General features: G+C 49.7%; 1 protein-coding gene and 3 non-coding genes across 4 annotated transcripts; 3 read left to right on the top strand and 1 right to left on the bottom strand.

Annotated features, from left to right (window-relative positions):
• Positions 1-9,204: 9,204 nt before the first annotated feature.
• TRNAG-UCC (transfer RNA glycine (anticodon UCC)) lies at positions 9,205-9,276 on the top strand. The gene has a single exon. It is a non-coding gene; the product is annotated as a tRNA-Gly (tRNA).
• A 2,823-nt stretch (positions 9,277-12,099) lies between these two features.
• On the top strand, positions 12,100-12,171 carry TRNAM-CAU (transfer RNA methionine (anticodon CAU)). Its single transcript has one exon. It is a non-coding gene; the product is annotated as a tRNA-Met (tRNA).
• Positions 12,172-12,249: 78 nt separating this feature from the next.
• TRNAI-AAU (transfer RNA isoleucine (anticodon AAU)) lies at positions 12,250-12,323 on the top strand. Its single transcript has one exon. It is a non-coding gene; the product is annotated as a tRNA-Ile (tRNA).
• A 2,451-nt stretch (positions 12,324-14,774) lies between these two features.
• On the bottom strand, positions 14,775-22,540 carry LOC139597051 (mitotic-spindle organizing protein 2B-like). Its single transcript, XM_071442007.1, has 3 exons — positions 22,356-22,540; positions 22,131-22,273; positions 14,775-15,048 (listed from the first exon to the last, which is right to left on the bottom strand). Exons 1-3 carry the CDS (start codon positions 22,499-22,501, stop codon positions 14,888-14,890), a joined length of 450 nt encoding a protein of 149 aa, XP_071298108.1. The 5' UTR covers positions 22,502-22,540; the 3' UTR covers positions 14,775-14,887.
• Between the last annotated feature and the right edge of the window lie 803 nt (positions 22,541-23,343).

Here is a 23,343-nt window from a genome sequence, read left to right as displayed (position 1 = left end):
TTAATGAATTATGGAAAGTGTGTATAACTTAAACTGGGCTACTGAATACACTGTACTGCCTCCAGAGTGACCAAGAACTCTGTGAACATCCACTAAGTCTCGAGAATTTCACCCTAATTAATCTTAAATAGCTTCCTTGAGTAGGTGGCTGAGGTGCCTTGCTGCAGTTGGGACCTTTCCTGCCTCTGCCACCCGTCCAGAGGCATGGGTGACACACACAGCTCTGTGTCCCAGGGCCTGCTGGTGGCACTGGCCTCACATCCCTGCACTGGCTTCCACACAGGTTTTGGTTTCTCAGGGAAATGCTGCCATTGTGCTCACTGACCTTTCTGCCGTGGTTTAACACCTTTGAGGGGACGATGCTCCTGAGACACTTCCTTTGGGACAGTGCCAGGGCCCAGGGCTGACGCCCTTCTCTGCTGCATCCTCTCTTTCCGTGCTGCCTCACCCACAGACTTGTTTCTGTATGCAGTGGAAAAGGGCAGACTCCACTTACCCAACTCACTGCAAGTGAAGTGCAAATTATCTAACTTTTTTTTTTAAGAAAAGGTGAATGTTTAATTTATTTTTATGTTGTTTGCAAATCTGTACTGCTACTTTTACTTACTTTTTCTTTTTCTTTTTTTTTTTTTCTTTTTTTTCCCCTCCAGGCAACATAGGAACTAACTAGCTCTGGTCTGTATTGTAGATGAAGGGCAGAATTTCTTCAACAAGGCTGAACAACTCCCGTCCCTGTCTTAATGCTGCCGAATGCTTCTTCTGAGCTTCCTCACCCAAACTGCAATGACTTTGTAACCCTCACACTGTGCTCTGAACCAATAAAACACAGGCAAAAGGCAACCACACGTGTCTTATGTACTGTTTATATGTAGTTTTCCAGAACAGTTCTGGTAGATGTACATGAAATTAGGAAATGGCTGAGCAACTCCTTGTGCCAGCCGTGAGGAGGGACCGGCCTTTAAAACCAGGTCTTGATTAATTAATGGAGTTCTGCTGTTTAGGCAGACAGGGTCGCGTTGCTCGGCCTTCGTTTGTTTCAGGGGAGGGCAGGGACAAGCCCAGCGCTGCACGAGGCTGGGCCGGAGCCCTTTCCCTTCCTTGGCTCCCGCGTAGGAGCAGCGAGACCCCGGCCCGCCTCGCTGAGGGGAACAGCGGCGAGACCCCCCTGCCTATCCCGGTGAGGGGATCAGCGGCGAGACCCCAGCCCGCCTCACTGAGGGGATGGCGGCGAGGCCTCGCTGCCTGTCTCGGTGAGGGAACCGGTGGTGAAGTCCCCGCTGTCCATCCGGGTGAGGAGACCGCCGGTGAGGCCGCCCTGCCCATCCCGTGAGGGGACCGGCGGTGAGGCCGCCCTGTCCATCCGGGTGAGGAGACAGGCGGTGAGGCCGCCCTGCCGTGTCTCAGCGATGAGACTCCCCGTGCCCTGAGGAGACCGGCGGTGACGCCCCCGTGCCCATCTCATGAGGGAACCGGTGGTGAGGCCGCCCTGCCCATCCCCTGAGGGGACCGGCGGTGAGGCCGCCCTGCCCATCCCGTGAGGGGACCGGCGGTGAGGCCGCCCTGCCCATCCCGTGAGGGGACCGGCGGTGAGGTGCCCTTCCCGCCCCGCTGAGGGAGCCAGCGCAGCCCCGGGCCGGCCGCGCCCCCGGCACCGTGGGGCGGTGTGGCTGCGGTCGGTGCCGGCGGCCCCCGGGGCAGGCAGGGCGGGAGGGCGGCGGCCCCAGTCGGAGCAGGGGGCACGGGGGCCGCACGGGCTCTCCGCGGAGGGGAAGACCGGGATGGGGATGGGGATGGGGATGGGGATGGGGATGGGGATGGGGATGGGGATGGGGATGAGGATGGGGACGGCTCCGAGATGGCGAAGGCGCCTCCCGCCCGCCCCGGCCTCTCCTCCGCGATAATAGAGAACTTAGGAATCGTTCATTAAAAAATTTATTAGTTAACCCTTGAACTTTCTCTCATAGGGAGGGCCACCTTTTGGAAAGAAAGAGAATTTTAAAAGAAGTTTATATTTTATTTATCTCTGAGGCTATAATTTCAACGTGGCCCGCTTTTTAGGGTAAGACACCCTAAGAATTTAGAGTGGTGCGGTTTCCTGGAGAGCTGTTCTTTGTTATTTATTAAATACACATGGAAAGCAAAGAACAAAAGAGGAAACTGGTGAAAATTATCTGCGCCACCTCTTTCGCTCTTTCAGTTTTTGTGCAGTAATTCCTACAGGAAAAGCTCTCCTCGACAGTCCTGCAGAGGGCACATGACCTCGGCTTGAGAAAAAGGTTACTAAGGTTTTGTTCAATATACCCCTTCAACAAAATCATAGAGGAATAATAATATAAAACCTAATAAATATTTTGCCTTTGTCTATATTTTTCTAGTGGATGAATTCCTGGGATAATTTATAAGACCTATGCAATCTGTACAGAAACAGTTAAAGTTTAGTTCTGTAAAAGTAGTGTAGAAATGTTCTGTGCCAGCAGCCTTTAGGCAATCTGCTGGAAAAGTGAACCAGTGACCATAAATGCACAGGATCGTGGTGCCTGTGCAAATATGAGGTGTGATTATCAATTGAAGAGGTTGCTATTTGAATTTATCAGTGAAAAATGAGATGCATCCAAAGTGGCTCAATTTTTTTTCATAAGTTTTGGCAGCTGTGTGTGTTACTAACTGATAGAATCCTCTTTTGTAAGCTACTGTTGCCATTGCTTAAAATCCATTTGTTATTCCTGGGAAGATACTATTGACCCAAGCATTCCTTGTGTCAATAGTATGTAACTATTAAATTTATATTGTAGGTGCCTCCAAAATGTTTCAACATACTAAAGACCACGGGTACCTAGTTTGGTAGAAAAATAATCCTTGAGTATAACACTTGACTTTCAAGTCCTTGTTCCACAGTAGGTGTTCTGGCATTCATGCTTATTTTTACATTTACTTTTGGTACTGTTTCCAAACTTGACTGTATGGTGTTGAGAGGAAGTAAAAGAAGTGACAGCTTTTCTGGCTTTCTCATGTGTGAGTCACTAGATGGTGCCATTTCACTTCTCTAGAATCAGAAACCATCTGACATATGATTTTTAGTAACAGTTGATGGTTGTGTTTCAAAAGAAAAACTACTGGTCTTCTGAGTTCTTTTTTTTTTTTTTGAAACTATTGGGGTTTTTTTCCTGAGACTATGCAATATAGATGTTTTGAGTTAATCAAACTAATATATTCATGAAAATGTACAAAATTTTAAAGATCTGATCTTTTAAATTGTCATCAACTTTCAGTTTTACATTCAATTACATGTTTTACTGATCTAACAATGAGACCAGACTTGACAAAAATACACATCTTAAATGTAGAATTGTTTGAGAGTCTTTAAGTATCTGCAACTAATGTGAATCAGGGATGTGAAGAGGTCATGGGGCATTCCCCATGGGGTCTTTCATCATTTTTATGGGACACAGCCTCCTTTTAGTCCTAATTTCCTGGCCACATTTCCCCTCTCTCTTTCCCCACTGGCTGAGGTACTTTAGAGGTACAGTCTCCCTGAAATGCCTCATACCTAAAACCCCCTTCTAATGTATACCCTGCCCTCACCTCATTTATCTTCTTCCTTGTGTCTCTGTTCTTTTTCTCCAAATCCAGAGATTTTGCACAGCCTTGAGTAACACTGTCTGTCAATTAGTGGAATTCCTATGGAATTTATGGTTCCCCCTTTGCTTCTTTCACCTCTCTGTATCAGGCCTTATCTTCCATCAGGCCCACAGTTTGTTTGGAAAGACACCTCCTTCTCATTCCTTTCAATCCCTCCTCTTCTAATTTTCCTCAGTAATTGTCTTTACAAACCTTATTTATCATTGACTTAACTTTCTGTTCCTGGGGCCTTTTTGGTTTTGCAATTATTTGCAGTGACACCATTTTCTGTCCTTTTGTAGCCATTTCTGGATCTGTAGGCATGGCTACTACCTGCATCCCTTGGATCACATAATAAGTTGCACTAAGCAAGGGATCATGCATGGTAAAAAGATGAGAGTTGCTACAGCACATAAGAGGAAAAAAAACCCATTCCTTTAACCCACCACAAAAACATGTCCCATTTCCATCCTTTCCATGTTTGGACTGGTACATGAGCTAATTTTCTTATTCCCTTTGCTATTTGTTTTAGCACTTTTCCATTGTCATCTATTTGCAGATGGCACTTTGAGGCATTTAATTTGCCACACACTTCCCTTTCTTCTGCTAATAGATAATCTACTACTATCTGATGTTGAAATATTGCATTCCTCATCCTAGTGGATGGTCAGCAAAATGGTCAAGGGCTGTAGCTGACTGGTTGGTTATTATTTCAAAGACAGCTGGTAACCTAATTATTTGCTTTAAATTATAAATGAGTCCTCTGGCACCTGATATTAATCATTAGGACTCCATGTGGCTGGTCCATGGTGTTGTATAATTTGCTCAGGTGGCCATTCATCTTTTCCCCACTTTTGGCTGCTCCTTCCAGCCAGGCCTGCATCAATTGACTGCTTTTCTCTAATTAGATGATCATATATCCTGATTCCTAACTGATTTCCCTGAAGCTGTGATAGCAGAAAGAAAACAGTCCAATATATCCTACACAACATATCCCTGACCAGTTTGGAGGTAACCTGTGGTGGGCATGTTCACCACAAATCCAGTAATGCCCAACCTCCTGGCATGGATTGCCCTTGATTACCTCTGCCAAACTACCCATTTCCCCAAGGGATTCTTTGAGGTATCTCAGGATCCTTTTTCCAGGACCCCTCCCTGGCTTTGGCTGTGCACTGGCCCCCTCTGTGTAGGAGCAAATGTTGGGCCTTGCATTACTGGAAGTGGAATGCAACCTTTGCTTGGTTAGTTCCTGAATGAGAATGTGTTTTCATGGAAGGAAAAACACATATCCCCACTGCTGGAGGTGCAGATAAGAAGCTGCCTGGTGCAGGTCAAGGGAGGTAACCTGTAGCCACATTTCTCTTCACAGAGAAAAGCAAGACACAATTATTCCCAAGAATATTTCTGGGTTTCACATTCTCTGAACCTCAGAGAAAGAAAACACAATTGTTATCATTTGCTGTGCCTGTTTGTGCCACAGCAGAATGCAATATGGAGATTGATTACCCAAAGTGATGGGGTTTTGTTTCCTTGGCCATCAGGGCCAGGTGTGTGTGTGTGTGTGTGTGTGTGTGTGTCAGGACTGTGGGCTGACAGCCATGAGATTCTGTGCAGTGTGTGCAGAGCTGATTGCATAGCAGATTCAGTTTAGATGTAATGTAATAGAGTGGAATATAGTATAGATTAAGAGTATAATAAGGTAATTAATTAGCCTTCTTTTAAGGTGGAGTCAGATGCATCAATTCTCTCCCCTTGTTGAGGCTGCCTGCTAATTGGATAGTAACCACTTTCTGTGCTAGCATATTTGGTGTGGAAGCACTTCCCTCAGTTTGTACAGTGATGGAGTTGGTATCCAGCTTTGGAGGGTGATCTCCTGATAGATTCAATTTGGCATGTGGCATCCACATCTCAGAGGTGGCCTTCTTGAAATTCTCCTCCACACTTCTTTCAAACAAGGTGAGCAGCTATGCTGAGGCTTGGTGTGCAGCTGATGGTGTTCTGTCACCTTTTGTGGGGGGTCAGTCCCCAGGTGTTTTGTATTTTGGGAGAGGGGATGCCATTTCTTTGGAGATGAGCTTGTATTTCCTCTCCTTGGCAAAGAAAGCAAGTTCTGATGCACACACTGGTACTCTCACTGAGTATAAAGGCCTTTCAGCTCTCTGGGTTGGAGCTGCTGAGCTGTCAAGTGGGAATGGAAATGCCAAACTGCTGAGCTTTTTGTCCTGGTAGTTTTAGTGTGTGAGCAGCGTCTGGTGCTGCTCCATTTGGATCCTGACTCCGAGACTGAAGGCTCAAGATGGTACCCAGAGCTGAGAAGGGAAGTGCTGGTACCAGGATGTGTGCTGGTAGTTTGATGGTGCAGCTGAGGCTGTAGGCAGCAAGAGCTTTCTCAGCTGACTTCTTTGTGAGCTCTGGTTTTGACAGGTGTTTTCAAGCTTGTGGCCAGACTCTGTGAGAGTGAAAAGATTTGTTAGGGCAAAGGAGTTTGTGTTGTCTTTTAAATGTGGTGCAGAGAAGGGTTTACACTTTGAAGTGGAAGATCAGTGAAACCTTTTTGTCCTGATGTGGATGATTTGAGAGACGTTTGTCGCTTGGCTCTGCCCTCGGGGTGGTTTCGAGATGGGCTCTGTGCATTTCCTTCTTTTGCGAGTCGACATCACCATCGTGTGGTTGTTTTCATGAGCACTGACAGTGCCCAGGAAAAAGCCAAACGCTTTCCTGGCCCAGCTCCATTTGTGTAGGACCAGTTTGTGGAGGAGTTCTGCCATCCTGCTCTTGGTGACTGACAGAGTGTGATCCTGCATGTACCGCTGAAGGAAGAGGAATTGTTTCATCCTTAGCTGTGCACAGCTTATAGGTTACAAAAGAAAAGACAATTCCAGCACAGCATCTTTCTTTTAGAATGTTTTCTTGTGTGATCAGCTGCTGAACATGTAACTCCCACCCAGTGAACTGCATCCAGCCCTGTGGAGGTGTGTGCTTTCCCTCAAGCTCCATGTACCATCTTCCCCTCTCACTCTTGCACATCACAAACCCCTCCCAAACGTCCAGCAGGTATTCCCAAAGGAAACATCCAACAACAAAAAGCCAGTGCTAGCTTCATCTTCCCTTTGCAGTCTCCAAGTTAAACGAAACACAATAGTGATCTGCACTTGCTTTCTCAACTATATATATAGCATCATCACATTCTCCCAAGGTGGGAGGATCCATCACTAGAGTGAAGCATTTTCAGCTGCAGTTCAGACTGGGAAATGTGCCAGGAGACAAAGCATTTGCTGACCTTCCCTCTTCACTGTGAAACCTGATTTTCACAACGCAATCACTTTCAAACACCTTCATTGTTGCCTAATTGAAGCCTCTGTACCTGCAAGAGAAGGAAGTGTCAGGACAAAAGGCTTTACTAAATTACCCTCTTTTCCTAGCAGCCTCTAAAGTGCACACAGCGTGCTGGGACTATGCACCTTCCCTCTCACATGTACAAATCAGACATTTCTGGGTCAGTTCTAGACAGAAATGTGAGGGGCAAACTGCCTAGCACGGGGCTTTGAGGCTGCCAAAGCTGAGCTTTGCAGAGAGCTCAGGGGGTGGCATGGCCCTGGCTGTTTCCCAGAGAGGGCTGGCTTTGCAGTGGGGCTCAGTGTCACTGGCACAGGGAGCATGTGGGTAATGAATCCCTGCTGGCCTCTCCCCAGGGATCACCCCAGGAGCAGCCAGGACATCAGTGTCACCTGCACACCCAAGGGCTTGGAGCAGGTGTTACACACCATGGCTGTGGCAGGGACAGGGCCAGGCATGGGCACAGAAGGGGCCATGGCACTGTCTGCACGCTGTCCCTGCTGCTTCTCCTCCAGCTGCTGGGGGGGCAGGAGATCCCAGGCACCCCCTTCTGCAGCCAAGGGGCCACTGGGACCCTGGGGGGACTTGGGGAAGGGAGGGACCATTGTGACATAGTGGGGCTGCACAGAATCCATGAACCTTTTTCAAGGGGTGTTGTGACCCCATGGGACACAGGAGACCCTTGTGATGCTGTGGCACTGTGACACCACAGAAACTCAGGGAACCCTGGAGACCATGGGAAAGCCATGGAACCTGACAGAAGCCTGGGGAGCACTGGGATGCTATGGAACCTGGTGGAACCCAGGGCCCTAGTGACACTGTGGGGCCTTTTGGGACAGGGAGACCCTGCTGGGAATCCACATGACCATTAATCCTAGCAGGAACCTGCTCCAGGCGGGCTCCTCTCTCCAGACTTCCACAGGTCCTGCCAGGATCCTGCTCTGGTACTGGCCTGCCACAGGCTCATGGCTTCCTTTGGGAATGGCTCTGCTCCAGGATGGCATCCTCTACCCTCTGCCCCAGATACCCTGGAGCAGCAGGCACAGCTTCCTTCACAAGGCCCTGTGTATCATGGGCACACAGCTCTTCCTCAATTCCCTGCAGGCAGCTCAGTCTCCAGCTTCCCAGTGTGTGCTTGACTCCAAAACTTGGAACCATTCTTTTTCCTAATCTGTTTGCTGCTGTGACCATTTCTAGGGTGATCCAGCATCAGGGCCAAGCAGGTATTGCCAAGGGACACTGTACTGGCCAGTGGGGGCTGGGTGTTGGGACTGGAGGTGACATGGAATGCCTCAGGCTGGTCTCTGAGAACAGGGAAGGGGCTGCCATGTGCTGCACACAGATGGTTCCATCTCCATGGCAGACTTCTGAGCTATCAGCAGTTTGGGGCCTCCATGAAAACATAATGCAGAGAGGGTAGACAATGCCAGACAGAGAGAGCAGGAAAGAAAGAAGGGTCAGGAAGAGCAGAGAGACAATTCAGAACACCATGCTGCTTTGGTTACAAGAATGTTGGTGAAGCAGACAAGCTGATCCTGGGTAAGAGCAAGGAAAGGTTGTGTTTAATGTTTGTTTGGGGTTTTCTTGTTACTCACTATGTGAACCTTTTTCAATGGGCCAAACACTAATTTCCCCAAGCTGAGTCTACTTTGCCAACAATAGTATTTGCAAAGCCATGTCCCAGGGTTTCTTTTGTCCTGGAAGAATTCTCATCCTTTTTTCTATGCTTCTCATTCACAGAAGGTGGAGCAGGAGTGAGCAACTGGGTGAGCAGTTGGCTGTGCTTACTCACCACAGGCATGGACCCACAAATGCACCTCCACTGGCACAATGTGTGTGGGGAGTGATGCTGTCACCAGCATGCCCTAAAGCACCACCAGCACCCACATAAACAAGGCAGACTGTCTGATCTGATCCTTTTCTTCTTCTCTGGCTGCTCAGGGCTGGAGATGGGTGCTGGACACGCAGATCCATCTCTCCTAGACACACCCCATAGGTCTGTGCAGTCTGGGCCTGCAGCTCAATCCTGATCTGTCCAGGCTCCTGCTCCAAGCCTGGGCACCCCCTGGTGCTGATTTTCCCTAGTCAGTGTCTAGCCCAGCTTGAGTTTTGCAGCCAGTGTCTCACCCACAGAAACACCCGTCTCTGTGGCAGCCTGTAGCAGTGCACAGAACAGCAGAAGGAGCCGGTGTGCACCTGGAGCTGGTGGAATGTGACCTGGAGGAGCAGGCACAACCTCTTCTCACAGATGCGTTGGTGGTATAGTGGTGAGCATAGCTGCCTTCCAAGCAGTTGACCCGGGTTCGATTCCCGGCCAACGCAAGAGAAATTTTGTTCTTTCACCTTCCCCCGAATTCCCGAATGGAAACACAGAGACCACGAGCTTGGTGGTGCCTCCGTAACCCTGGATATCCAACCACAGCTTCTAGCCTGCTCCTCTGTTTCCTGCCATGACACACCCTGTTTTGATGGACAGGTTTCTTCTCACCCCCCACTACCCTTTCCAGGGATTCAGATGAGGGTGATGAGAAAGGTTTATCCAGCATCAGCTCTTGGGGCCTAGGAGGACACTCTGTTTTCAGCAGTTTATTTTTCCTGCTGAGATGGCTCTGTTGGTACAGGTTGAGAGGGATTTTAGGGCTGCTGCTGCAGCTGGTTGCACCTGACAAGAGAAGCATGCTGCTGTGGCACGGTGATGATGAAGACTGACAGTGCCCAGGTGGGGACCCAGGCATGAACTGCACTGCATGAGGCCAGTTCTGCAATTTGGGGGAATAGTGGGAGGAGGCCTGTTCTTTATAAAATGTCTTGGTGTAACACTGGGGTGAAATTGCTCTCCATCCTCCACCTTTTCCATCTCTGGAAATCTCCAGCTTTGACAAATGACAGATGCTTTGTCATTCCCCTTCAGAGGGGATGCTGGTACACACAATGTCTGTGTTCATAACACACAGTAATTTCACATGTAGGACTCTTTCTTGAATACAAACTGTGGTACATATGGGAATTTCATTTGGAATGACCTGGTTAGCAATCATGACTGCTGTCTCAGACACCCTATGGCACCAACCCATAGGTAGGGCTGCTGTTCTTGTTGGGGCTGCTTGCAACTTAGGTACTCCCTCACTTTCCTAGGGACCAAGGTGAGGCTGACCAGCCTGTAGCTCTCTGGGGCCTCTTACCCTTTTCAAAGACAGGAGTCTTTTGCCTTGTTTTAGTCCTCAGGCATCTCTCCCAGTCACCATGATCATTCAAAATATTGAAAAAGGCCTGACAATGACATCAGCCTGTGCTGTCAGCACTCATGGGTTCATGGGCAGGTTCATGGACAGGGGGATTGGAACTGGATAGTTTAGGGTCTCTTCCAACCCAAACTGGTCTTTAAGGTCCCTTCCAACCCAAACCATTCCATGCTTCTGTAATTCTCTGATTCTATAAGTTACATATGCCTGTTATTCCCTGACCTGATCTTTTTTCACCAAGGATGCCCCATCCTTACCCCAGAGCCCCTCTGATCTCTTGGGCCTGGGATTCCTGAAGCCTGGTTTGCAAGTGAAGACCAAGGCAAAGGAGTCATTCAGTGTATCAACCTCTTCCATGTCCTGCCTCAGCAAGTTCCCAGCTCATTCACCAATGGGTTGTGTGTGCCTTTTGTCACAGAAACCCTCCTTGCTGTCTTTGACATCCCTGACCAGATGCAATTCCACTTCAGCTCTGGCTATCATAACTGCATTTCTGCATGCTCAGGCAGAGCATGAAGATAACAATAACAATAACAATAACAATAATAATAATAATAATAATAATAATAATAATTCATTAGCTTATGCACTTTTGTCCTGTAAACTGCCAGCCAGATGCTTTAGGGAATGTATCTGTATGGCCAATCAAAGCACTTCCACCCACACCCAGGCGTGCACATACACGCCCCACACACTGCAGGAATCCTCTGAAGAGAAAGCAGAGGCCAGGAGCCCTGGAGGCTCAGGGGAGGATGACGGAGCACTGGTTCACAACTATTGCAAAAAAAACCCAAAATCATCTCGATATGAAAAGGAACTGCAGGTGTTCATTGTTTTATTTTCACAAAAGAGCAAAAACTAGAACAACCAGTTGTACTTACAGAAATGTAGAACTCGAGCAAGGGTAAGCACATGGGTGACATCCTCAGCTTCTCCTCAGAATGAATCACATCACAGTGCTGACAGCACTTGTTGTCCCTGAGTCCTGCTGCCACAGGGCTGCTGTGAACACAGTGGTGCTGGCCAAGGCAGACACAAGGTGTGTGATGGGCTGAGCAGCCCCAGTCTCAGGCTTTATGGTCTCATCTAGGTTTTTTTCCAAATATTTATATCTCCCACTGACAGCAATTTGGGAAACCATGCTCCTGAATTTGTGAGAAACATCTGCAAAAATCCACCCACCTGGCTTTTTATATGTTCCCCATAAGACATTTGCCTGTTTTCCTAAAATCTGATGGACGGGTGGTTGTACACCACAGGTGAATGGTGGCTGCTACCAGGCAAGCCAAAAAGCAGAAGATACCAGATGGGCTTTGTCTCTTTTCTGCTTTCAGCAGCACAGTGGGGACTTGTCATAGCAGGACATCCCTGACATGGTAATAATTAGCATTGACTCCATGATTCCAGAAGGCTGATCAATCACTTTATCATACTGTGCTTATTAAGAAACTCATCACCCTTACAGACAGTCTGATACAGTTTGACCTACCTGGTCCCTTTAAATAAAACACCATCACCGGTGGCCAATCAAGAAACCACCCTTTGGTAAACAAATCTCCATAACACATTCCACACGTTCACAACGACAGGTGCAGCAAGTGAAGATAAGAATTGTTTCTGATTCTTTTCTCTGATCTTCTCACAGCCTTCCCGAAGACAATGCCTGGGAAAGTTGTGCCTGCTGCTCTCTGTGACCAGAGATTTGGCCTGTGCTTCCTGAGAGGAGGTGAAGGCTGTGTTACAGCAAGTGGGGCATCACAGTGTGTTATATTCGTTGTCCCCCGTTTTGGGGCTCATGGGGTGTTCCTGTCACCCTGCACAGGCCGTTAATACCACCAAGATCGCAGGGCAGAATGGAGTTATAGATGTCAATATATACTTGTGAGGACAAGGGACTACACACAGCAGAGTGGCGCAGCGGAAGCGTGCTGGGCCCATAACCCAGAGGTCGATGGATCGAAACCATCCTCTGCTAGGGTTGTTTTTGTTCTGTTTTCCGGAGACGGAGCCATGGCCGGGCCAGCAGGTGGCGGCGCGGCACCCTGAGCAGTGGGGCCGGTTAGCTCAGTCGGTTAGAGCGTGGTGCTAATAACGCCAAGGTCGCGGGTTCGATCCCCGTACGGGCCAACTTAACTTTTCCTGAGTATCAGGTTTTTTTCCTTCCCGTCCGGCCCTCCCTATTTTGGCAATGATGGTGCAGGGAAATAGTCTGTAGGAAAGCAGGGATCCTCCCTGTGCTGCTCAGCCCTGGCGGATGGTCCACTGGGAGAGCTTCCAGGTTCTCCCTGTTTTCCCTACTCCTCCTTTTGCAGGTGTTCATTGCAGTTAAGGATAAACTGCACTGGGTGCTCATGGCAGGTGCAGCAGCCCTCAGACCTGGCCGTGACCTCAGCCAGGGCTGGATTCAGGTGTGCAGCACTAACCATTGCACCTGCTGCTGCCGTGGAGGGGCTGAAGGTCAGACCTCGGCCAGCAAGGTTTATTGTGGCCATCTGATGACAGGTAAGGATCAGCTGGGGTACAGATGGAGCCTTGGTGGGCAGGCAGGGCAGTGGAGTCAGTTGTCCTGAGAGAAGGACTCTTGGGGTCTCCCTCCTTGTGTCAGGATGCTGCCCAAGGTCACTCTGTGAGATTGAGAGCCCTCAGTTTATTGGGTGAGTGTTTGCACATTCTGTGTTATCCTTCTAAAATCCTGAAAATTCTGAAGTCACTCAGGTAGTACAAATTCCACTTGACATAACACATCTCTGTGCAAATATTGACATAGCCTTAATTAGTTTGATTTGCTTATCTGCTTTAACTGCTTTATAAAGCAAATCTCATAAAATTATCTGTGGATTTTATAAGCCTCCTTGGCAATGCTACAGTCAATGTTGCCCATTTAAACAATGAATAATTGTCAAAAACCAGGTTTGCACAGGAAATGCCTCAGTCAATGTCCTGCCCTAAGGACCCTAAGAGTGACAAATGTCCATGTCCCCCACTTTCAGCCACCAGCAAGGCTCAGTGTGTAACCCCAGGAAGCACAGGCTGTCTGTAATCCCACACTGGCAGATGGGCATTAGATGCCACCCAGGCCATCATATCCTTATCCCTCTATTTTCCCACATTTATGGCTCTCCACAACCATCTTGGTCCCTCTTCTTCCCCACTTTTCATTCCTCCCCTGAATGTCCTCTAAGTCACAATCTGAAATTGCTCTTTCCTTGTATCCCACACTGTGACTTTGGCCCTAGCAAGGGACCAGCTGTGACCTGCAATGGCCCCATTCACCCTCTGGCCACCTCTGAACCCCACAAGAGCCCTGGGAGCAGCAGGACAGGGAATCCCTGGCACGGTGGAGGTTTCCAGGGCTACTCCACCTCCCCCTGCTTATCTCAATTCCAGGAGATGAGCTCTTAACCACCTAACCTAATGCTGTCTCATGGGGTAGGAGTGTTCCCTGCAGCCCTGGCTGACCCTAGCACCCCTCAAACACCCCACATCCTGCCCTGTCCCTTCCAGTGTCCCTGGCAACCTCAGGGGACCTACAGCCCCCAGGATATTGAGCTGAAGTGGCACAGAAGGCAGCCCCTGCCCCGAGATGCTGCACCCCAGCCAAGCCCCAACACCCTGCAGCTCCCAGCAGCATCTCCAGCCCTGCAGAGCCTGGAGAGAACAAGGCTGAGGGCATGAGAGGGGTTCAACATGGGGAGGGGGGTGACAGGGGCCAGGGAAGTGGCCCCAGGAAGGGATGTCAGGGCTGTAGTTGGAGCTCAGGCATGGGATGCAGCTCTGGGTTCTCAGGTGGGACCACTCTTGAGCACTGATATTCTAGAATATCAACCCTCTTCCTTGGGTGCCACTTCCCTCCAGGGCTTGATCCCATGGGACTGTACCAAGCAGGAGAGGCCAAAGTCTGCTCTCCTGATGCCCAGCATTGTGACCACAACTTGTGCATGGCTACCTCCCCTCAGGCCTCTGAACTCCACCACCTCAGTGTTACCAAGGGGAGCAGCTGCATTTTGTTATTTGATCCGAGTAGGAGAAACCCAGACCTTGCAAATCTCACTTCAGCCCCTGTTGAAGCAGGCCTGTGAGAGGGAGATCTTGAGTTTAGGAATCACCATCCAACTCCCATAGAATGGAGGCACTTTCTCCTTATTAGGGACATGGAATTCATCAGCAGCCCCTGAGCTCCCAGAGCCATTAGGAGGCACCCTACTGCCTAGAAACCCTCTGGAACCATGCCTGGTAACACCTGAGCTCCAAGAAACCCACTCACCTGTTTTAGGGACTTGTATGTGTCTTGCCCTAAGTGATGGAGCTGTTCCCTCTCTTACCTGGCCCAACCTCCCCCTCTGACCTGGCTCCTGAGGCAAAGGGGGCTGTAATGCTTTGTAAATGAATAATCACATCAGCACCACTGGGAGGACACAACCTGGGATTATGTTTGGGAGAGATCAATCTGGTTTCACATAGAGGTGCTGGAATGCTGTAAAGAGGCAGATGGGGAAATAGGAAAAGCCAAATGCAGGAAGATTTCTAAGCAGTCAGTGTGGCCAAAGGAAGTTTTGGAAATAAGAACCAACAGCTCTGTTTTCTGTATTACAAATCATGGGTTTAGTTTAATACATACAACACAAGCATCTTTAAGAAGCACAATTTACAGTCATTGTCAAGCACTGAAATCCATGTGTTCTAAGCCTTTTTTAGGCACTGTTGCCTCCCCCGCTGCTCTTCCCAGAGGCTGCTGCCTTCTGCCCGCGGCTGGCGCTCGGCTGCCGGGGCATCCTCTGGGCAGATCCTTCCCGGCTGCTCCTCTCGGCCAGAATCTGTGAGCCACCCACAGCAGAGCTGCTTTTATTCCTCCCTGAATAAACAGAAACATCCATGAGCTTTCACATCCCAGCCCAAGCACCACCACACAGCAGCTAGCCACAAGCGTTCCCTCAGGAACCATGCAGGAGGCAAAATTCCATTGATCTCACAAACATCTTCAGCATCCAGTGCAGAAAGCAAATTGGTGAATTCAGCCCAACAGGTATCGGTGCCACTAATCCCAAAGAAGTTACAGTAGAAGCATTTTTAATTTTCATGAGGTTTAATCTCCAAAGTAACCAGCCACTTTATTCCAGTCATTGCACGCAGGAACAGCAGCACAGCAAACAGCACTGCTGGAGCACCAAGAGTTTCCAGCACCTTGAGCTGGGATAAGTGAAAGGATGTGCCAGTGTCCACTGGTGTCTGAGACTGCTGCCACATCATCAGATCACACACACCTCTCTCCATATCACTTTTGTCACTCAATGAGCAAATCTGGATTTCCTATCATCTCTTGGGGTTCTCAGGAACTCAGACTTCTACACAGGCCTTCCAGGTTGTCTTACAGAGCTCAGGAGGTGAGAGTTCCCCTCCTGGAGGCACAACTGAGCTCTAAGAGACAGAGTGGGAGCAGGGAGCAGCAGTGGGTACAAAGGTAGAAACTGAGGGAGGCAAGGGGCAACAGGATCTGTTAGAGGAGAGAGTGACAGACTCACTGCTGCTGAGGGAATGAGGGACACTGACTTTCCCTGCCACTCCCTCAGGTGAGAACTAGGACTCACTTTAGGAAAGAGAATAAAAGGAACATGATGTACAGCATTTACTAAAGATGGCAACCTCCACAGAGCATCATAAAATGAGGAAACAAACCAGGAATACAGTGGGCTGTAATTACATGCATGCAATTAAAATGAAGAGTGACATTTTGGCAACCATTCACAGTGCAGCCTGCACAGTATCACCAGCTGCTCTACATTTTAGAGTCTCCATGGACATGATCTTGGGTCATCTGTGCTGTAGACAGTCCACAGTTACCAGACCATCCTGCCTCCTTGGAGCAGCTGTCTGGGGGCAGGATCACATCAATACTACCAGTTAACACCTTGATGCACCAGCAAGACAACCTAAGAACTTCCAAGTAGGAGCAGGTGGCCATTATTAATTCATAAAATTTGGGTGGCACAAAAATCCATTCACTTATCCCAGCCAAGTCAGGTGCTCTTGATAAACTCTGTTCTTGTCAAGCAGGGCAGTTCTGTGCCAGCAGCCACCATCCCAGGTCAGCCTTGCCAGCTGTGCTGCAGCTCAGGCACCTTAAGCAGCTTCACTAAAGCAAGTGCTGTTGATGAAAACAAACACAGTGCACAAAGGTAAGATGTGATCTCAGAGTATTTGAGAGAAAAGTGGCAGGAGGAATAAAAGCATTATTTATTCACCATGATGCTTTTAGCAATCCTGGACACGTCCCCAGTGTCCTCCCCTTCTCCCACGCATCTGTCTGCTGAGAGGAAAGGTCCTGACCCACCTACAACTCCAGCTGTGTGCACACCCTCACTGGTGCCCTCCTAAAGCACTCCTGGAGTGGGGCCCTCGATGTTCTCACCAAAACAGCTTGGGGAGAAGGAGTCATTGGGCTGAAGAGAAGCTGGGCTCAAAGCACATGCCCTGCATCCCCCTAGCCCTGAATCACAGTAAAACAAACCAGTTAAACTGCATAAATACCCAGAATATTTCTGGAAGCAGCCTGTGCAGACCCATATACCAGACAAGGACAGCTTCTGAAGTGTGCAGGGACAGACATGGTTTGTGCTTCTCTCAGTTACACTATCAGAGATAACAGATTCAATTACCACAAAGCACAAAAGCAGCTCAATGAACATAAACTCTCTGTACTTCAAGTACTACAGAGGAACAAAAGGATTTCACTGATATTTTCCTTGCTGACTGTCATGGTTTGACACTGGACAGATGCTAGGCACCCACAGAAGCCATTCACTCACCCTCCCATGTTACACCCAGGCAGAGTCCCTCACTGTTCTCTGAGAGCTCTGTGGAGTCTGATTTTTTGAGCGTTTCTTTGGTAGGGTGGGGGGAAAGAATGAATTGTCACTCAGTTATAATTCAAACTTGTATCTCATTACTGTGCAGCAAAACCACATGACAAATCTGGCATTTACAGTATTCCTCTAAATCCTTTTTCTTCTGTCAGGTTTTGCCTTGCAGAGCATGAAAAAGAGGGGGAAAAAAAAGCTTGATAATCAGCCTGAAAAAACATATTGAAAAAATTCTGGCAGTGCAGCATTTAGCTCCATGTCCAGCAGAGAGGAAAGCTCAGAGCCTCAGGTAACCCTGCAAACCTCCTGCAAGAAAAGAGTGTCAGGGGAGAGACCCCCCATGGCCACCCATTCTTCTGGGACTAGAGGCACAGCAGGTTGTGAGTATTCCAGCCCAGACTTTTTGCAATTTATTCCTGGGATAAGGAAGAACAAATAAAAGCTGTTTGTCTGCTGTTTCTGTTGAAGTAGAAAAGACTACTTCACTATCCATCACCTGTATTTTGAGAAGTTCAACATTTATTAATACCTCCTGGGAGGGGAAAGACACAGGAACTTTTAACCAAGGCAATTTCAGCCATCCCAGAAAGCACAGTACAGCTGAGAAATTGTCAGTTCTAAAAAAACTGGCATAATGATAATTTCTGTACCAGAAGATAACAGAGGTCTATAAATTGAAGCTAGTTGGTTGCCTACAATACAGAAAAATTATTCATTTTGGAATGTGAACCTGGGAGAAGGGAGAGGAACAGCAACAACTTCACATCAGGAATGCTGTGTGCACAGAACTTGTCCCATGCATTTACCATGTCCATCATTAGACAAAACATGAATCAAGGCCTTTCATTCAAAAGGTTTAAACTCTATTGTTTATGGCAGGAAAAGCTGGGGGGAGTGAGAGTTGCAGGGTAAGATCCAGAAGGGAACCTAACTGCTCCTCAGTGACTGCAGGAAATCCAATCATTGGAGTGGTATTGATGGAGTGCTGGAAAAAACCCGAGTAAGAGCAACTAAGTAAGAAAACCATGATGAGGATTCCAGAAGTCCTTTAATTAGTCCTATAGAAGTCACCAGTAGGTCATTCTACAGATCTTTGTTCAGAGAAGACATGCAGACCACAAAGTGTCTGGGAATATTTTCAGGTGCAAGGCACACATCACCACCACTCAGACCCCATGGGGATATTTCATTTACAATTAAAGCATAATAGCCAGTATAACCCACAGGAAAATTCACTGTATGATGTATAAACCCCAGATTAAATAAATGTAAGATAAATCCTTTGCATATCCAAGGGGATTCCCTCTGCCATATCAGAGCCTTACACAGAATTCTCCTTGTCAGCATTATCCTTATCTCCTTAATACAGAAGTCCACACCACAAATCCCACATCAGGTTGAACCCTGATAACTCAAGGCTGAGTGGAAGAGCAATGCAAAGCAGCTGGCATGGCCAGCAGCACCCAAGAGTGCTGACAGTCACCACTCCAAAAGGCTGCTCACAGCTAAACACAGGCTGCACAAAGGGAAAGAAACAAGTGAGAAAAAGGAATAAACAGGGAAGGATAAAAAACCACAAAGATGGCAAGCAGAACACACAAGAAGGCCAAAGTTAGCAACAAGCTGTGTTATACATTGAGGAATATTTATGAAACAACTGAACAGCAACACTTACAATTCTGAGGCCTTGACTGCATCTAAGTATTTACACAGGAATTAAGCAGTTAAAAATGCAGGGGCAGAAAAGAACTTGTGATTGTCCACAGCATATCTTTCCACACAGACCATAAAAACTCACCATGAGAACCTCTGAGAGAGCCCATGGCTGGTGATGGGCTCAGTGTTTTTTCCAACAGGCACTGGAGTTTGTGAGAGTTTCCCTGGGCAGGAGAGCATTCTGACCCCTGCTATGCACAACTCCTTTCTTCCTGTGCCTTGAAGCCCTAAAATCCACACACCAAGTGACAGCCCCACAAAGGAGACAGGTTTTGAAAAGCAAGTTCATGTTAACAACACATTCAGAAGAGAAATTAGCTGGGGCAAAGCTTCAGGAAGTAATTTTATGGTAAGGCACTCTCTGGGGAAATGGGGAATGTGAAAAAAGAGGTTGGAGTGCAAAGAGTGAGAGAAGCATCAAAGACTATTCATCAGCCCAAAAAAAGAGCAGGGCACTGATATATGCATATGTATAGAGAGGTAGAAAACTGCAGGAACCAGCAGGGACTTGAGGGTTGGCTGATGGAAACAGAAAGCACAGAAATATGTGAGAAAATGGGTAACTTAATTACACATATGTCTAGTCTAGGCCAAACTCATCACTGTCCTTAACCCTGCCCCTCACACACACAGAAAGCACACCTGGGAAATTCCTTCTATTTCAATCCAGCACTTTCCCTCCCAAATGAAATGCTGAGGGACCATTTCAAATGCAGCTTGAATGAAGCTGCATCCAGCTAAATATGCCAGATGGATGTTGCAATACCCACAATTTGGAGGCAGCTGTCACAGATTCAGTTACCAGCCAGCACAGAAGGCCATGGCTGTGCTCTGTGGGAAAATACAGAGCTACTGATTTCAGACTCCCTGATGCTTCATCAGCACAAAAGCTGAAATAACTACAGGGCATCCCCCACCACCAATAGTGCTGATCAGAACTGCTGCATCAGCTTTATTTTAGCTGTTTTTTAAAGCCTCCTGCACCACGATGTGCTGCTGGGAAGCCTCAGCCAGATCTCATTGCTGATACATTGTGCCCAGGCGGGGAGCAGAGCAGGCTTGGGTGGGACCAGGATTCCCTGAGCCACTTGTCTGCCTCCTGACAGGGGAGGGAGTGCAGGGCTGAGCTGAAAGGCACCAAGCAGCTGGAGAAGCTGGCACAGGACAATTGCTGCTCTTGTCACGAGCACAGAGCTTGGGCTGCAACCACACAAACAAGTACCCAGCAATGCAGAAGAGGCATCTCCCCTAGCAAATGCCTGGTCCTGCATAGAAGCTGCAGCATCCTCTTCTTAAATGGAAGCAGCACCTTCCAACAAGAGATTGCAGAGCCAACAGCAGGCAGCACTTAGATTCCCCCTCCTTACAGCAGCTCCCAAAGGGAAAGGAGGCAAGGCAAGGCAAACCCAACAGTCCTGCAGAACAGATCCAGCCCAGAGGCCACCCCCAGACACCCCAGTGACACTTACCCAACTCCTGAAGGGTTCACTTGGACTGTGCCCACAATGAGAAAGCTCAGTGAAAGAGAAGTGATTCTTTTTCAAGTTGAAGGATGGCAAGTTTAGATCAGGTATTGGAAAGAAATTCTTCTCTAGGAGGGTTGTGAGGCCCTGGCAGAGGGTGCCCAGAGCAGCTGTGGCTGCCCCATCCCTGCAAGTGTCCAGGAGCAACCTGGGATAGTGGAAGGTGTCCCTGACCATGGCAGGGAGTGAAATGAGATGAGCTTTAAGGTCCCTTCTGACCCCAACCATTCCCTGATTCTGTGATCCCTAAAAGGAGGACTGGACAAAATACATCCTTCATATAAACAGGGTCTTAGCAGCACTACTTATACTCACAGAAATGAAAACACAGGACTAAAGTTGTGCTAAGCCCCTGCTGAGCTTAAATTCTGCCTAAAGCATTTTCTGAGCATTAGCTCTTCAGTGACAATTTTATTCACAAAGGAGTTAGCTGATGTCAGCAGATGCTGTGTGACAGCAAAGTCACCTGGGCTGGCAGAAACTAAAGACAGAAGCTTTCATTCAAAGTGAGTTAGGGCTCTAATTTAACACAAGTTACAGAAAAACCAAAAACCTGACACAGCTGGGAAGACCAAGACTTCTGACAAGGTCTAGAGGAGCTGCCCATTGCAATTTGGTCAGGGATGAATGTGAAAAGAAAGAGGAGGCCCAAGTGCCTCTTCATCACTATTAGCAAGCAACAGCTTTGTAAAGAGGGCAAATCCAAGCTTAGCATTTAACGTTTGACCGCATCTGCAGCAAAACTGTGCCTTGGTGGGCACAATCTTCCTGTTTCAGCAATTCCAGTGCATTAACTTGCACCAAGGGCATATTTTAATCTTGGGAAATAAGGCAGCAATTGGCCAAACTGGCCACTGAAAGCCAAACTAATACCAGAAATATTTACCACAAACAACACCACAAGAGAAATTAACTTTTCCACTGTGAATCCAGGCTTAGTGACAGCAGACTTATTTTAGTTACTTATGTTTAAACCTTTTGGAAGTAATCCACTGAGTTGGCGAGCCAAAAGTCACTTCAGGGAGTAAATAAAAATTTTATTAGAACTGGTTAGGAATAAAATAAAATTGTATTTATATATATATATACACATATGGCACAAGTTTAGGGCTATGGTTGTTACTGCCCATGGACATTAGAGTATTAAGAAGAGATAAAATGCATAAAAAAGCAGTAACTGCTTTAGCTGACAGCATTCTACTTCATCTTCCCACACAAATACCATCTCTAGAGGATGGAAACCGCCGGATGAGCGTTAGAAGCCACCACACACGTGGGGATAAAGGAAGCAACACAGCTTTCCTTCTTTTCCAGGAATTCCTCGTGGCCCGGAAACTTTATCTTGTTTTAAGTTATATACAAACAAAGCAGCACTGAATAATATCGTAGATTAAAGTGGCTTTTTTCTGCTAAGGGCTTGGCGAGCAGAGCCAGGAGGCTACAAAACGTAGCACAAGTACTGCAGCCTCTCCCCAGCCCCTGGCTGCCCACGAACATTAAGACAAACGGGCTCGGGCCGGGCTCACCCGGAGCGGGCCCCTCGGGCGGAGCCGCCCCCCCGGGTTCACACGGAGCGGGCCCCTCGGGCGGAGCCGCCCCCGGGGTTCACACGGAGCGGGCCCCTCGGGCGGAGCCGCCTCCCGGGCTCGGCCGAGCGGCCCGCGGGCCCCTTCCCGCGGCGGCCCGGGCACGGGGCAGCGCCAGGCGCGCTCCGGGCCGCAGCGGCCGCAGCGCGGGCCCGGGGGCCGGCGGGCTCCGGCCGTGCTCGGGGGGCTCCGCCCGGGAACTGCCCGGGGAAGGGCCCCGCCCGCCCCGCTCCGCCCCTGCCCGCCGCGTACCTCGGCTGTCGGCGGGAATCGGCGCCGGCGCGGCGGGGCCGCTCTCGGCTGCCGGCGGGAGCCGCTGCCCGGCGCACATCGACTTCAGCACCTGGAACACGGCGAGGGGCGCCACGTTCATGCGCAGCAGGTCCAGCAGCACCCTGCGGGGGGACACCGGCAGCGCCCGTCAGAGGGGGCTCCGGCCTCACCGGCGGCTCCCGCGGGGGCGCCCCCACCGCTCACCGGAACACCTCCGGGTCCAGCCCGCTGCCCGCCGCCTGCGCCAGTTCGAACAGCTCCACCTCCTCCGCGCTCAGCAGCTGCTTCCGCCGCAGCCGCGTCTCCGCCATCGCCGCCGGTGCCGCCATTCCCGCCGGCCCCTCCGACATGGCTGCGCGGCCGCGCCCCCGGACCGGCCTCCTCACGCCAGGCCACGCCCCCACACTGGTCAGCCCCGCCCCCGCCGGCCCAGCCCTGCTGCTCCTGGCGCGGCCGGCAGGTGGCGCTCCCGGCGCGGCCCCGGCCGCAGCGCCCGCGGAGGGACGGTCTGAGGGATGAGGAGTGAGGGTGGGCGGTGTGCGAGGGGTGAGGGTGGGAGCTGTATGAGGGGTGAGGGTGTGCGGTGTGTGAGGGGTCAGGGTGGGCGCTGTATGAGGGGCGAGGGTGTGCGGTGTCCGCTCTGCGGTGTCCGCTGTGCAGTGTCCCGTATCCGCCCCGTCGCCCTCCGCGCTCGCCCCTGGGGCCTCCCCGCGGGCGCCTCCGCTCCCGAGCAGGCCGGGCCCAGCGGGGCCGCTGAGCGCGCCAGGGGCCGTGCGGCAGTTCGGGGTGCGGAGCCGCCGTGCGGAGCCGCGGCCACACTGAACCCCCGTTCTCACCCCAGCTGTGCCCCGGGCCCGGCGCAGCTCCCCCGAACACGCTGCAGCCCCCGAGCCCAGAGAGCATCTGGGGTTGCATGGGGAGAAAACAGGAAATTGGCGTCTTGAGTCGCACCGTGGTGAAGCGCTGGCAAACTGAGATTGAAATTCCTCTATCTAAATGGAAATGAGCTGTTGCCATCAGGGAGGGATGGTTCGTGACTGCTGCCCCAGCCCAGCACACACAGGCCCCGGAGCTGCGCTGTTAATGCAGAGCAGAGCAGAGCAGAGGGGTCACTGTGTCCCCCCATCACTGCCGTGACAGACCCCATCCCACCCCCACACCAAGCCACAGCACACAGATGCTCCCACTCCAC

This window comes from Agelaius tricolor, unplaced genomic scaffold (assembly GCF_023055355.1).
Source record: "Agelaius tricolor isolate 1412-34295 unplaced genomic scaffold, bAgeTri1.0.p SCAF_16, whole genome shotgun sequence".
Classification (NCBI taxonomy): Eukaryota; Metazoa; Chordata; class Aves; order Passeriformes; family Icteridae; genus Agelaius; species Agelaius tricolor.
The sequence above is the reverse complement of the archived record's forward strand: the minus strand, read 5'-3'. Positions and strand labels throughout refer to the sequence as shown.

Coding starts and splice junctions, on each gene's coding strand:
- LOC139597051 (XM_071442007.1), bottom strand. CDS start 22,501: ATGTCGGAGGGGCCGGCGGGAATGGCGGCACCGGCGGCGATGGCGGAG. Junction 22,274..22,355: donor CTGGACCCGGAGGTGTTCCG/GTGAGCGGTGGG, acceptor GTCCCCCCGCAG/GGTGCTGCTGGACCTGCTGC. Junction 15,049..22,130: donor GATTCCCGCCGACAGCCGAG/GTACGCGGCGGG, acceptor CTGTTTATTCAG/GGAGGAATAAAAGCAGCTCT.